This window comes from Lepus europaeus, chromosome 11, assembly GCF_033115175.1.
Source record: "Lepus europaeus isolate LE1 chromosome 11, mLepTim1.pri, whole genome shotgun sequence".
In the NCBI taxonomy this organism is placed as follows: Eukaryota; Metazoa; Chordata; class Mammalia; order Lagomorpha; family Leporidae; genus Lepus; species Lepus europaeus.
In genome coordinates this window covers 65,785,469-65,801,411 of record NC_084837.1, presented here as the reverse complement: position 1 = coordinate 65,801,411, position 15,943 = coordinate 65,785,469, and the positions used below count along the sequence as shown (strand labels likewise).

General features: G+C 45.5%; 1 protein-coding gene across 2 annotated transcripts in view; it reads right to left on the bottom strand.

Annotated features, from left to right (window-relative positions):
• The window catches only part of WDR76 (WD repeat domain 76), a 55,375-nt gene that overhangs the window by 12,838 nt on the left and 26,594 nt on the right, over window positions 1–15,943 (bottom strand). For both annotated transcript variants that reach the window (XM_062205805.1, XM_062205806.1), the window contains exon 9: window positions 5,647–5,805. In XM_062205805.1, the coding sequence (XP_062061789.1) occupies window positions 5,647–5,805 (159 nt within the window). The remainder of the gene's footprint in view (window positions 1–5,646; window positions 5,806–15,943) is intronic.

Sequence of the window (15,943 nt, the reverse complement as noted above, 5' to 3'; positions counted from 1 at the left end):
CTTTCTAACTCTGCCTGTCAATAAAAAAAAAAAAAATGCTTGTTACTGTAGAAAATAAAACTGAGCTACTCTTAATAAACCAACCTTTAAAAAAAAAGATGGAGAACTTTTACAATTAAAAAAGGTAAACAACCCAAAATGAGCAAAGAGGAAGAGAGTCACAGTCAATGTGACAATTCTCACATTCAAAGGAGGACACTAGGGGCTGGCATCATGGGCATCCCATATCAGAGCCCCTCTTGGTGTCCCCGCGGCTTTGCCAGAAGCTCCCTGCTAATGGCCTGGAAATGTGGCAGAAGATGAGCAAAGTACTTGGGCCCCTAACACCCACATAAGAGACCAGGATGGAGTTCCAGGCTCCTGGCTAAGGCTTCGTCCAGCCTCAGGATTTAGGGCCATTTGGAGAGTGAACCAGTGGATGAAAGATCTCTTTAGCTGGCTTGCTCTCTCATAATTCTGCCTTTCAAATAAAATAAATCTTAATAAAATTAAAAGGGGGCCAGCATTGTGGAGTAATGGGTAAAGCCTCCTCCTGTGATGCTGGCATACATTATGGGCACAGGTGCAAGTCCAGGTGCTCCACTTCTGATCCAACTCCCTGGTAATTTGCCTGGGAATTCAGTGGAAGATGGCCCAAGTACTTGTGACCCTGCACCTATGTGGGGGACCTGGAAGAAGTTCCCGGGTCCTGGCTTCAGCCTGGTCCAGCCCCAGCCACTGTGGCCATTTGGGAAGTGAACTAGGGGATGGAAGATTCTGTCTCTCCCACCCCAACCCCGTAACTGATCTTTTCAAATAAGTAAAATTTATTTTTTTTAAATTTTTTTTTTTTTTGACAGGCAGAGTGGACAGTGAGAGAGAGACACAGAGAGAAAGGTCTTCCTTTTCCTTTGGTTCACCCCTCAATGGCTGCTGTGGCCGGCGCACCGCGCTGATCCGAAGGCAGGAGCCAGGTGTTTCTCCTGGTCTCCCATGAGGGTGCAGGGCCCAAGGACTTGGGCCATCCTCCACTGCACTCCCGGGCCACAGCAGAGAACTGGACTGGAAGAAAAGCAACCGGGACAGAATCCAGCGCCCCAACCGGGACTAGAACCTGGTGTGCCGGCACTGCAGGCGGAGGATTAGCCTATTGAGCAGCGGCGACAGCCTTCAAATAAGTAAAATTTAAAACACTGTGGTATGGGCTGACGCCGCGGCACAGAGGGTTAAAGCCCTGGCCTGAAGCACTGGCATCCCATGTGGATGCCGGTTCTAGTCCCGGCTGCTCCTCTTTCTGATCCAGCTCTCTGCTATGACCTGGGAAAGCAGAAGATAGCCCAAATGCTTGGGCCCCTACACCCATGTGAGAGACCCAGAAGAAGCTCCTGGCTCCTGGCTTTGGATTGGCTCAGCTCCAGCCATTGCGGCCATCTGGGGAGTGAACCAGTGGATGGAAGACCTGTCTGTCTCTACCTCTCTCCTCTTTCAAATAAATTTTTAAAAAAAGAAAGAAAAAAAAACACACTGTGGTAGTGTGTTTTTTTGTTTTGTTTTTAAAATTTTATTTGTTTTACTTGAAAGTCAGTTACAGAGAAGTAGATGCGGGGGCGGGGGGGGGGGGTCTTCCATCCGCTGGTTCACTCCCCAATTGGCCACAATGGCTGAAGCTGCACTGATCTGAAGCCAGGAACCAGGAGCTTCCTCCAGGTCTCCCACGTCGGTGCAGGGCCCAAGGACTTGGCCCAACTTCTACTGTTTTCCCAGGCTATAGCAGAGAGCTAGATTGGAAGTGGAGCAACTGGGTCTTGAACCAATGGCCATGTGGGATGGTGGCACTGCAGGTGGTGGCTTTACCTGCTATGCCCTAGCGCTGGCCCAACTGTAGTAGTATTTTATCACAGATCCAGAGACTGTGTAGTTTGGATTGTTAATATCAACAGCATAAAAAAATGGGCAAAGGATGTAAATATATTTCTCTGAAGAAATGCCAATGACCAAAGAGCACATGAGAAGATGCTCAGTATCAGCAATAATTAGGGAAACACAAATTTAAACGCAACAAGATACCACCTCACATCCACAAGGATGGCTACCATCATCAGCAATAACAGTGTTGCAAAGGATGTGGAAAAACTGAACTCTCACCCCTCACATATTAATAGTAGGTGTGTAAAATGCGGCAGCTGGTTGGGGAAAGTTTGGCAGTTCCTTAAAATGATAAAATACAAGAGCTGGCTCTGTGGTGTGGTAGGTTAAGCCTCTGCCTGTGGAGCAAGCATATCATATGGGCTCCAGTTCGAGTCCTGGCTGCTCCACTTCCAATCCGGCTCCCTGCTAATGGCCTGGAAAAGCAATGGAAAATGGCCCAAGTGCATGGGCCCTTGTACCCATGTGGGAGAACCAGAAGAAGCTCCTGGCCCCTGCCTTCAGATTTGCCTTGCTCTACCCACTGTGGCCATTGGGGAGTAAACCAGCAGATAGAAGTTCTCGATCTCTCTCTCTCTCTCTCTTTTCTCCTCCTCTCTCTAACTCTGCCTTTCAAATAAAATGTTAAAAAAGACTTTACACTGATTCTAATAAGTATTTGATTTACAGCCCATGTATTTCTAATAAATATTTGAAATAGCATTGTTGCTTTTACAAACCTATTTTTTAAGACAGAAATAGAAATTAAAGGAAAAAGACCAAAGATACAGAAAAACTGTTTCTTCTCATTGTTAAAAATAGGAAATCAAGTCTGATGAGGAATGCAACTTTAATAGTCAGACAGACTTAAAAGACCTTAAACATTCCTAAAAGACGACTCAGCAGGAAGAAAAAGCTTCTCCAGTTATACAAAGATTATTTAGTAATTCAATTTAGAATAAAATGAAAGCAATTATATACCGTACTATAAAATTAAATATTTAAAAATCCTTTCAGGCCGGCGCCGTGGCTCAACAGGCTAATCCTTCACCTAGCGGCGAAGGTTCTAGTCAGGGTCGGGGTGCCGGATTCTGTCCCGGTTGCCCCTCTTCCAGTCCAGCTCTCTGCTGTGGCCCGGGAAGGCAGTGGAGGATGGCCCAAGTGCTTGGGCCCTGCACCCCATGGGAGACCAGGAGAAGCACCTGGCTCCTGCCTTCAGATCAGCGCGGTACGCCGGCCGCAGCGCGTCGGCCGCGGCGGCCATTGGAGGGTGAACCAACGGCAAAGGAAGACCTTTCTCTCTCTCTCACTGTCCACTCTGCCTGTCAAAAATTAAAAAATAAAAAATAAATTAAAAAAATCCTTTCAAAAATAATTATGAGTCCTCCATACATGGAATATTTGGAACAATTAAGGTATCAGCATGAGTTAATTTTGAATACTAACTTATGTAAAAAAGCTGAGGAATAGGCCAGCGCCGCGGCTCAACAGGCTAATCCTCCGCCTTGCGGCGCCGGCACACCAGGTTCTAGTCCTGGTCGGGGCACCGATCCTGTCCCGGTTGCCCCTCTTCCAGGCCAGCTCTCTGCTGTGGCCAGGGAGTGCAGTGGAGGATGGTCCAAGTGCTTGGGCCCTGCACCCCATGGGAGACCAGGAGAAGCACCTGGCTCCTGCCATCGGATCAGCGCGGTGCGCCGGCCGCAGCGCGCCGGCCGCGGCGGCCATTGGAGGGTGAACCAACGGCAAAAGGAAGACCTTTCTCTCTGTCTCTCTCTTTCACTGTCCACTCTGCCTGTCATAAATAAATAAATAAATAAATAAATAAAAAGCTGAGGAATAAAGTTAGTGTTTACAAAGCAACTCCAGTGATAAGTATAAACTCCTTTTAAAATGAGCACCTCTAAAAACTTCAAAATCCCATTCAAAACAAGATAAATGATATACAAAAATCTAAACCATGTTAAGTTTCAGAGACTAAAACATATATTTTTTTAAAAGTTAAATTTGTAAAAATTCTCTTACTGAGGAAATCTCATATGGTTAAACATAATCTGAAAGCTCACCCCAAATGATGCTACCAAGTAGTAAATATTTAAGTACTACACCAAAAATAAGCAATGGGAGTCGAAAGGATTCTTCTGGCTTGCTCCTCAAGAGATCAAATACACTAGAAAATCTCAGGTAATCATGAGTGTAGATGCCTAACATAGTTCAACTTTTATTCTCAAACAATCTGATTTGCGTGGATTATACCAGTCCAGAAAAATGCTCTATCCTCAAGAGGTTGTTACAAATAAAACTGGCCCAGGGTCTTCTGAATAAAACCCTTTATGTCTATTTCTTGCCAGAGAATAATTAAATGACAGTCAATGGCAGATTTTATTTAATCCTAACTTCTCCAGATAGAAAAACTGAGCTAATCTTTTTGCCCTCAGATACATATGGCATATAATATCTAAATATCAGCTAGAAAACAACAGAAAACCAAATTTTATTGTTTCTGTATTATATTACAGACCATGAGTTTGAGGTCCACATAATAGAGTACATTATGTGATGAATTTCTCTATTGTCTTTTTTTGTCACGTGTAAGACTCATCCCCACAAAATTCATGTCTACAAAAACCAGGAATGATGTGACTGACATTATGGCATAGTGGGTAAAGCTTCCACCTGCAACAGTGGCATTCCCTATGGGTGCTGATTCATATCCTGGCTGCTCCATTTCTGATCCAGCTCCTTGCAAACGGCTTGGGAAAAGCAGCAGAAGATAGCCCAAATATATGGGCCCCTGCCATCCACATGGGAGACCCAAATTAAGCTTCTGGCTCCTGGCTTCGGCCTGGCCCAGGCTGTCTGGGGGAGTGAACCAGAAAATGGAAGGTATCCCTCTCTCCCTCCCCCACCCCCCGTAACTCTTTTTTTAAATATTGGATCTATGTCTTTTTTTTTTTATTTTTATTTTTTTTAGATTTATTTATGTACTTGAGAGCCATTGTTACAGAGAAGGAGAGACAGAAAAAGAGGTCTTCCACCCACTGGTTCATTCACCAAATGGCCACAATACCTGGAACTGACCTGATCCAAAGCTAGGAGCCAGGAGTTTCCTCCGGGTCTCCCACTCGGCTGCAGGGGCCCAAGCACTTGGGCCATCTTCTATTGCTTTCGCAGGCCATAGCAGAGTGCTGGATCGGAAGTGGAGCAGCTGGGACTCAAACCAGCGCCCATATGGGATGCCAGCACTGCAGGCAGCAGCTTTACCTGCTATGCCACAGCACCAGCCCCTGTAACTCTAACTTTCAAATAAATAAATCTTAAAAAAGAATGGTGAATAAAACAATAATATTCCAATTTTTCCCCAAATGAAGAAGTACAATTCTAAAGCATAAAAAATTGAAAAGTTATTTCATTAAAATTATTGGAAAAAAAATAGTAACACCATACATTTACTACGTGCAAAACTTCATTCTAAATACTTTATGTGCATTAACTCATTGAATCCTTATGACAACCCCAAAGGCACAAACTATTACTATTCTATTTCACAACTGAAGAAATTAAGGCACAAAGGAGTTACGTGATTTGTCAAGGTCACATGTGTATTAACAGATGCTCTGAGACTTGAAGTTAAGCAGTTAGTTCTGATGTCCATGTGCTATAGCACTTCTCCTAACCTGACTGGTACAATAATCACTCACGTGACATTTGATAAAGTATCCAGAATATCATCCAAGGTCAACATGTAATTACACTGACATTTACCTCTTCAAAAACAGCTCTGGAGAAATCCCCACAGCGTAACGTGCCATCATAGCTCAGTGACAGGAGGTGAGATGGGTTAGCAGGTGAGAAGCAGAGACAGCTCACTGGCTGACTATGGGGATGAAAAACATAAACACCATCTTCTTTAGGGTACTGGGACTGGAAGAAAATTAGAAGGAAAGATTAAAAGCTAGTGAAAATTAGTAATACTTACTATGCTATGTCATTAAAATATTTGCATCTGGATTATATTTAATCTTTTCTTAATGTGCAGTCATACCCATTTTCCCATGCAGAAAGCACTAGAAATCACTTTTTTCTAGTTTTCAATCCAATAATACCAAGTCACATTAATTTTAACAGTGGTCAGGTTTTTACAAACAGCAAACTAGATTCTTTATAAATTACTGCTCACAATAATTTTTCATGAAATCCTCAGGAAATGAGAAATCTATTCTTTATTCCAGACAGAGCATAACTCTTTACTACCAAAACTAGTATGAATACCATTACCATTTTGCTTCCTAAGATTTCTAAGACACAGCACTGTGGTACAGCAGGTTAAGCTATCACCTGCGGCACCAGCATCGCGATACCAGTGCTGGTTCCAGTCCTGCTGGCTTCACTTCCAATGTAGCTCACTGCTAATGTGCCTGGGAAAGCAGCAGAAGATGGTCCAAGTAGTTGGGCCCCTGCTACCATTTGAGAGACCCAAATGAAACTCCTAATTCCTAACGTTAGCCTGGCAGTTGTGGGCATTTAGGAACCAGCAAATAAAAGATCTCCCTGGCTCTCCCTTTCTGTGTAACTCTTTCCCAGGGGGGGGGGGGGGGGGGGAATCAAATTTACAAAGACAGAATGAGAGACAGAGAGACCTTCCATTCACTGGTTCACTCCTCAGATGGCCTCAATAGCCAGTACTGGGCCAGGCCAAAGCCAGGAGTCAGAAGCTTCATCCTATTCTCCTACATGGGTGGCAGGGGCCCAAACACTTGTGCCATTTTATACTGCTTTTCCCAGGCCACTAGCAGAGCCAGATAAGAAGGAGAACAGCTGAGACATGAACAAGCCAGTGTTGCAGAGAGTAGCCTTACCAGCTATGCCAGAATGGCAGCCCCGTAAATAAATTTTTTTTTTTAATAGATTTTTTTTTTTTTTTTTTTTTTTGGACAGGCAGAGTTAAACAGAGAGAGAGAGAGACAGAGAGAAAGGTCTTCCTTCCATTGGTTCACCCCCCATATGGCTGCTATGGCCAGCATGCCACACCGATCCGAAGCCAGGAGCCAGGTACTTCCTCCTGGTCCCCCATGTGGGTACAGGGCCCAAGCACTTGGGCCATCCTCCACTGCCTTCCCAGGCCACAGCAGAGAGCTGGACTGGAAGAAGGGCAACTGGGACAGAATCCGGTGCCCCAACCTGGACTAGAACCCGGGGTGCCAGCGCCGCAGGCGGAGGATTAGCCAAGTAAACCGCGGCACCAGCCAATAAATCTTTAAAAAAAAAAAAAGTATTTACCTTAGAGAAGGCTCTGCAGCACAGCAAGCTAAGCCACCACTTGGGATGACTGATCACATATTGGAGTGCCTGGGATTGAGTCCTACCTTTGCTTCCAATCCAGCTTCCTACTAATGCTCATGGGAGGCCAAAAAAAAAGAGGGTTCAAATACTTGGATCCCTGCCACCCTTGTGGCAGACCCCGATAGAGTTCCTGCTACAACTAATGTGGCCATTTGGTGAGTGAACCAACAGATTAAAGATCAATCTCTCTCTATCTGCCTTTCAAATAAAATGAGTAAACTTTTTTTAAAGATTTTATTTATTTGAGAGGTAGAGTTACAGAGAATAGACACAGAGCGAGGTCTTCCATCTGCTGGTTCACTCCCCAAATGGCCACAACAGCTGAGCTAAGCCGATCTGAAGCCAGGAGCTTCTTCTGGGTCTCCATGAACCAGCGCCCATATGGGATGCCAGTGCTGCAGGCAAGGTTTAGCCTACTGCGCCACAGCACTGGCCCCAAAATAAGATAACTTTTTAAAAGTTGGTTGTCCTGGCCGGCGCCACGGCTCACTTGGCTAGTCCTCCGCCTGCAGCGCCGGCACCCCGGGTTCTAGTCCTGGTTGCTCCTCTTCCAGTCCAGCTCTCTGCTGTGGCCCGGAAAGGCAGTGGAGAATGGTCCAAGTGCTTGGGCCCTGCACCCGCATGGGAGACCAGGAGGAAGCACCTGGCTCCTGGCTCAGATTGGTGCAGCGCGCTGGCCATTTGGGGAGTGAACCAACAGAAGGAAGACCTTTCTCTCTGTGTTTCTCTCACTGTCTAACTCTGCCTGTCAAAAAAAAAAAAAAAAAAAAAAAAAGTTGGTTGTCCTATAAATACTCCATGAAATGGCATGCTCCAGAATTTTTATATTACTGTTGTTACTTCTAAGGATGATCCTTTCCACAACTGGATGGCCAACTTAGAAGTCATTTTTCAGATTTGGTTAATTATTTCCCTGTGCCCTGTGGCATATCATGAACCAGAGCAACTATCCCCTCCAAATCTAACAGTCTACCCTGAAATAGCCAAGCATTTGTTTTCTTCCTCTTATTTATTTCTTTTTAAAAGATTGGTTTATTTATTTGAAAAGCAGAGCTATAGACAAAGGAGATACACACACACGGAGTGGGGGGTGGGGAGAGGATGGGCGGAGATCTTCCATCTGCTGTTTCACTCCCTAAATGGCCACAATGGCCATGGCTGGGTGAGGCTGATGCCAGAAGCCTGGAAGTCCATCAGGGTCTCCCACATGGGCACAAGGCTTCAAGCACTTGGGCCATCTTCTACTGCTTTCCCAGGCACATTAGCAGGGAGCTTGTTTGGAAGTGGAACAGCCAGGACTCAAATCAGCACTCATATGGGATGCCAGCATTGTAGATGGCGGCAGCAGCAGCTTAAAATGCTGTATCACAACATCAGCAAATCCCACTTTTTAAATATTAAAATGAAGATTTTTTTTTTTAAGCAAAGAAAGAAACAAGAGGAAAGCAGAGAAAAAGGAAAGAGGAGAAATTACAATCACACATTCTTTCTGATACCCAAGGTTCACCACTGTTGGTATTTTTGCATGTTTATTTTCAAGAGAAACAAAATGGTTCATTTTAGGGGCTGGCATTTTGGTGCAGCAGGTTGAATGCATACTGGAATGCTGGTTCAAGGTTCCACTGCTCTACTTCCCATCCTGTTCCCTCCTACTTTGTCTGTGAAAGAAGCAGATGATGATCTAAATATTTGGGTGCCATTCAGGAGAGAACCAGACGGAGTTTCCGGCTCCTGGCTTGGGTCTGCTATAGACATGGCTGTTGCTTCCATTTGGGTAATGAACCAGCAAATGGAAGATAACTCACTCGCTCTTCCTCTCTCTGCTGCTCTGCCTTTCAAATACATACTTTAGAAAAAAAAAAAAAAAAAAAGGAGCCGGCGCCATGGCTCACTAGGCTAATCCTCCACCTGCAGCACCGGGGTGCCGGATTCTGTCCTGGTTGCTCCTCTTCCAGTCCAGCTCTCTGCTGTGGCCTGGGAAGGCAGTGGAGGATGGCCCAAGTGCTTGGGCCCTGCGCCCCATGGGAGACCAGGAGGAAGCACCTGGCTCCTGGTTTCGGATCGGCGCATTGTGCTGGCCATAGCGGCCATATGGGGGGTGAACCAATGGAAGGAAGACCTTTATCTCTGTCTCTCTAACTCAAAAAAAAAAAAAAAAAAAAAGAAACAGCATGAAAAAATGAAAAGCCAAGCCATATACCAGGAGAAAATATCTGCAAATCATATATCCAATAAAGGATTTAATGTATCTAGAAAACAAAAAAAAAAAAAAACCTTACTGCTCAAAAAGACAAGCATCCCAGCAAAAATGGCCAAGAAGCCAGCATTGTGGTGTACTGGATTAAGCTCCACCTACAGTGCTGGCATCCCAAATGGTCACCAGTTTGAGTTCTGGATGTTCTACTTCCAATCCAGCTCCCTGCTAAGGTGTCTAGAAATGCAGCAGAGGATGGCCCAACTCCTTGGGTCCCAGTATCCACGAGGGAGATCCACAGAAGCTCCTGGCTCCTGGCTTTGATCTGGCCAGGCCTGGGTAACCATTTGAGGAGTGAATCACCAGAGGGAAGATATCGCTCTCTCTCTTTAACTCTTTCAAATAAAATTTCAAATAAATTCTAAAAAACATGGGCAAAACAGTTCATATAAGCATTTCACCACAGATACACAAATGGCATGAAAAGATACTCAGTATCACTAGTCATTAGAAAAATGCGAGTCAAAATCACAACGAGGGCCCAGTGTTGTAGTATAGCAGGTTAAGCTCCACCTGCAGCACAGGCATCCCGAATGGTTACCGGTTCAAGTCCTGGCTGCTCCACTTCCCATCCAGCTCCCTGCTAACATGCCTGGGAAAGCAGCAGAGATTGGCTCAAATGCTTGGGCCCCTGTACCCATGTGGGAGACCTGAAAGAAGCTCCTGGCTCTAGACTGTGGCCACTTAGGGATGAAGATCAGTCTCCTTCTCTCTCTGTAAACTCTTTCAAGTAAATAAATAAATCTTAAAAAAGAAAAAAAAATCACAAGATACTACCTCATACCCACCAGGATGGCTATAACCTAACATTAGAAAATATTGGCTGAGCTCTCTGCTGTGGCCAGGGAGTGCAGTGGAGGATGGCCCAAGTACTTGGGCCCTGCACCCCATTGGGAGACCAGGAGAAGCACCTGGCTCTTGCCATCGGATCAGCGCGGTGCGCAGGCCGCAGCGCGCCAACCGCGGCGGCCATTGGAGGGTGAACCAACGGCAAAGGAAGACCTTTCTCTCTGTCTCTCTCTCTCACTGTCCACTCTGCCTGTCCAAAAAAAAAAAAAAAAGAAAGAAAATATTGGCCGGCGCCGTGGCTCATCAGGCTAATCCTCCGCCTAGTGGCGCCAGCACACCAGGTTCTAGTCAGGGTCGGGGTGCCGGATTCTGTCCCGGTTGCCCCTCTTCCAGGCCAGCTCTCTGCTATGGCCCGGGAAGGCAGTGGAGGATGGCCCAAGTCCTTGGGCCCTGCACCCCATGGGAGACCAGGAGAAGCACCTGGCTCCTGCCTTCGGATCAGTGTGGTGCGCCGGCTGTAGCGTACCGGCCGCAGCAGCCATTGGAGGGTGAACCAATGACAAAGGAAGACCTTTCTCTCTCTCTCTCACTGTCCACTCTGCCTGTCAAAATGTAAAAAAAAACAAACAAACAAAAAAAAAAAACTAAGCATTGGTAAGCATATGGAGATGCCGAAGCCCTCATACATTGCTGTTGGAAATACAAAATGGTGCAACCACTTTAGACAGCAGCTGAACATTACCTCAGAATTAAGCAGTTATTACACAATTCCACCTATATGTTGTACCCAAGAGAAATGAAAATACATGTCCACACAACACTAAACACAAGTGTTCATAGCAGCCCTAATCAAAATAGCCAAAAAGCAGAAAAAAACCAAATGCCCATCTACTAATAAGTGGATAAACAAGGTGCTGAAACCAAACAATGGAATGGTATTCAGCAACCAAAAAGAAAAGAAAAGAAAAGGGCGGAAGGGAGGGAGGGAGGGAAGGAGGGAGGGAGAGAAGGAAGGAAGGAAATTGACACATGCTGCAACACAGCTGAAGTTGAGTAACTTCATGCTGGGGTGGGCGCTGTGGTACAGGAGGTCAAGCCACCACTCCATATGCCTACATCCCCAATGGACTGCCTGCAGGTCCTGCCTTCACTTCCAGTCCAGCTTTCTGCTAATGCTCATGGGAGGCAGCAGGTGACGGCACAAGTGCTTGAGTTTCTCATTCTGACTTTGGCTTATCCCAGCCCTAACATTTGCAGGCATGTGGGAAGTGAACCAGTCGCTCTCTCAATCACAATCTCTCTTTCTGCATCTTTCAACAAAATGAATAAAACTTTTCAAAAAGAAAACATTAGGGGCCGGCACTGTGGCTTAGAGGGTAAAGCTGCCATCTGCAGTGCTGGCATCCAATATGGGTGGTGGTTTGAGACCTGGCTGCTCCACTTCCAATACAGCTCTCTGCGATGGCCTGGGAAAACAGAGGAAGATGGCCCAAGTGATTAGGCTGCCGCAACCACGTGAGAGACCCGGAAGAAGCTCCTGGCTCCTTGGCTTCAGATTGGCCCAGCTCCAGCTGCTGTAGCCATTTGGGGAGTGAACCAGTGGATGGAAGATGTCTGTCTGTGTGTGTCTCTCTCTCTGCCTCTGCCTCTAAGTCCGCCTTTCAAATAAATAAATAAATCTTAAAAAAGAAAGAAAATATTATGCTGACAAAGAAGCCAACATAAAAGATCACATACTATATTATTCCATTTATGTGTATTGTCCAGAAAGGAAATTTATGAATATTTTTCTAGGGTAGAAAGGAGAATGAAATGTAAACAGACATAAGGATTGTATAGGGGCTGACGCTGTAGCACAGTGGGTAAAGCCACTGCCTGCAGTGCTGGCATCCCATATGGGTGCCGGTTCGCGTCCAGCTGCTCCATTTCCAATCTGGGTCTCTGCTATGGCCTGGGAAAGCAGTAGAAGATGCCCAAGTCCTTGGGCCCCTGCACCCAAATGGGAGACCCAGAAGAAGCTCCTGGCTTCAGATCGGCACATCTCTGGATATTGCGGCCAACTGGGGAGTGAACCAACAGATGGAAGACCTCTCTCCCTCGCTCTTTCTCTCTGCCTCTCTGTAATTCTGCCTTCAAATAAATAAATAAATCTTTAAAAAAAGGATCTTATAGAGATGATGAAAATGCTCTAAAACTATATTATGATAGTTACATAATTCGGTAAGCTTATTGAAAATAATTGTATTCAGGGCCATGATGTGGTGCAGCAGGTTACAGCATCACTTGCAACACTGGTATCCCGTATCAGAGTGCTACTGGAGTCCTGGCTGCTCTCCTTCTGATCCAGCTTCCTGCTAATTCACCTGAGAAGGCAGTGAATGATGGCCCAAGCATTTGGACTCCTGACATCCACGGAGGAGCATGGTTTCAACTTGGCCTAGCCCTGGCTGTTGGGGGCATTTAGGGAATAAACCATCAAATGGAAGATCAGTCAATCTCTCTCTGCCTTTCCCATAAATAATTTTTACAAGATCATTGACTTGTATATTTAAAATGGGTAGATTTTATCATATATAGATTATGCCTCAACAAAGTTAATTTTTAAAAAAACTAGAGGAGGGACCAGCTTTGTGCCATAACATGTTAAGCTGCTGCCTGCAGCCAGCATCAGATATCAGAGCACAGTCCCAGCTTGTGATCCAGTTCCCGGCTAATGCACCTGCTAAAGTAGCAGAAGATGGTCCAAGTACTTGGGACCTTGCCACCCACATGGGAAAAAATCTAGATGAAGTTCCAGGATCCTGGCTTTGGCCTGGCCCAGTGGCAGCCACTATGGCCACTTTGAGAATGAACCAGCAGATGCAAGGTGTCTTTCTCTTTCTGTTTCTCCCTTTCTCTGTCACTCTGCCTTTCAAATAAAAATAAATCTTTAAAAAATGATAACTTAAAGAGCTGGGGGTAACCACACAATAGGCTTTAGACTTGCTAAATAAGTTAATGTGATGGTCAACTGTCCCAGAAACTTAGGAGGCTGGTGGAGGTAACGGAATACAAACACCTAATAATATAAATTTTTTGGAGTACCCAGGAAAGATATGGAAAAGGGACCTTCCTACGTCTTCAAGTCTATACAGATCAACCCAATTTGAAAAGCTCTTCACTTGGGGCCAACACTGTGGCATAGTAGGTTAAGCCTTCACCTGTGGCGTCAGCATCCCAGATGGGCAACACTTTGAGTCCCGACTGCTCCACTTCTGATCAGCTCCCTGCTAATGGCCTGGGAAAGCAGCAGCCCTTGCAGCCATTTGGGGAGTGAACCCACAGAAGGAAGACTTCTCCTCTGTCTCTGTCTCTATAACTCTGATTTTCAAATAAATCTTTAAAAGTAAATAAATAAAAGCTCTTCACTTGGCCATGCTAATTCTCAATTTTTCCTTGTCAAAGTTCTTCAACAAGTTATCTCTATTCATGGCTTCCACTTCTTCCATCACTCCTTACTTTTTGATCTCCTTAAGTCTATGTTCCTTTCTTACCTCATTGTCAAAGTTACTCTCTGAATTCATTAACAGCTCTATTTTCAAAATTAATTTCCTGGGGCCAGCCTTGTGGTGCAGTGGATTAACCTGCAGCGCTAACATCCCATCTGGGTGCCTATTCAAGTGCCGGCCGCTCCATTTCTAATCCAGCTCCCTGCTAATGGACCTGAGAAAGAAGAGAAAGATGGCACAAGTGCTTGGGACTCTGCACCCATGTGGGAAACCCCAAAGAAGCTCCTGGCTTCATCCTGGCACAGCCTCAGCCATTGTGGCTATTTGGGGAGTAACCAGCAGATGAAAGATCTCTCTCTCTCTCTCTCTTTCCCCTTGTCTAACTCTACCTTTCAAATAAATAAATAAATCTTTAAAAAAAAAAAAAAAGACCCTCTCTAAAGCTAATTTCCTTTTTATCTGTTCTCTCTTTTTTTTTAATAAAAGATTTATTTATTTGAAAGACAGAGTTACAGAGAGAGGTAGAGCCAGAGAGAAAGAGAGGTCTTCCATTCTGCTGGTTCACTCCCCAAATGACCGCAACAGCCACAGCTGAGCTGATCCGACGCCAGGAGCCAGAAGCTTCTTCCAGGTCTCCCACATGGATGCAGTGGCCCATTCACTTGGGCCATCTTCTCCTGCTTTTCCAGGCCATAGCAGAGAGCTGGATCTGAAGAGAAACAGCCAGGATTCAAACAGGTGCCCATATGGGATGCTGGTGCTACAGGTTGGAGTTTTAACCTACTGTGCCACAGCACCAGCCCCTCTGTTCCCATTTTTAAAAAATTCTCTGGGGGCCAGCGCTATGGCGTAGTGGGTAAAGCTCACCTGCAGTGCTGGCATCCCATAAGGGTGCCGGTTCAAGTCCCAGCTGCTTCACTTCTGGTACAGCTCTCTGCTACAGCCTGGAAAAGCAGTAGAAGATGGTCCAAGTGTTTGGGCATCCATGTGAGAGACCCAGCGCAGCTCTGGCCATTGCAGCCATTTGGAGAGGGAACCAGCAGACAGAAGACTCTCTCTCTCTCTCTGCCTCTACCTCTACATAACTCTCTACTTTTCAAACAAACAATAAATCTTTAAAAAAAAAATTTCTTGGGGCCAGCGCTGTGACATTTCAGGTAAAGCCCACCTACAGTGCTGGCATCACATATGAGCACCCGTTTGAGTCTCAGCTACTTCACTTCTGATCCAGCTCTCTGCTGTGGCCTGGGGAAGCAGCAGAAGATGGCCCAAGTCCTTGGGCCCCTGCACCTGTGTGGGAGACCTGGAGGAAGCTGCTGGCTCCTGGGGAGTGAACCTGTGGATAGAAGACCTCTCTCTCTCTCTCTCTGCCTCTCCTTTTCTCTGTGTGTAACTCTGACTTTCAAATAAATAAATAAATCTTTTTTTTTTTTTTTTTTTGACAGGCAGAGTGGATAGTGAGAGAGGAGAGAGACAGAGAAAGGTCTTCCTTTTTGCCGCTGGTTCACCCTCCAAAGGCCGCTGCAGCCGGCGCACCGCGCTGATCCGAAGCCAGGAGCCAGGTGCTTCTCCTGGTCTCCCATGCGGGTGCAGGGCCCAAGGACTTGGGCCATCCTCCACTGCACTCCTGGGCCATAGCAGAGAGCTGGCCTGGAAGAGGGGCAGCCGGGATAGAATCCAGTGCCCCGACCGGGGCTAGAACCCGGTGTGCCGGCACCGCAAGGCGGAGGATTAGCCTGTTAAGCCACGGCGCCGGCCAATAAATAAATAAATCTTAAAAAAAAAAAAAAATTTCTCTGGATGAAGCCTTGTCAACTTCCCATCCTTGAAACTTAACTCTTGGCCCCTAACCTTATACTACGCTAATCCTCTTCCCACTTCTTGACCTGTTTCCTTAGCCAACCCCTATATCCATTCACATTTTACCAAAATAAGAGAGACTCTGTGCTCCCAAAATGGAAAAAAAATTGTTTTTCTTCTCTTTCCAGCTGCAAAAATTTATTAACACCAATCAGCTTCAAGTCACCATTGTTTCTTTATCCCTATTAACTGTCCTTAGGGCATGCTTCATGTTTTTGTTCTACTTCTCCAATTAGAAGATAAATTCAAAAAGTACTAACTTGATTTTTCTTAATTTTGTACTACTATAATTACTTTAATGCAAAACTACACATGAAACAAATAGAAT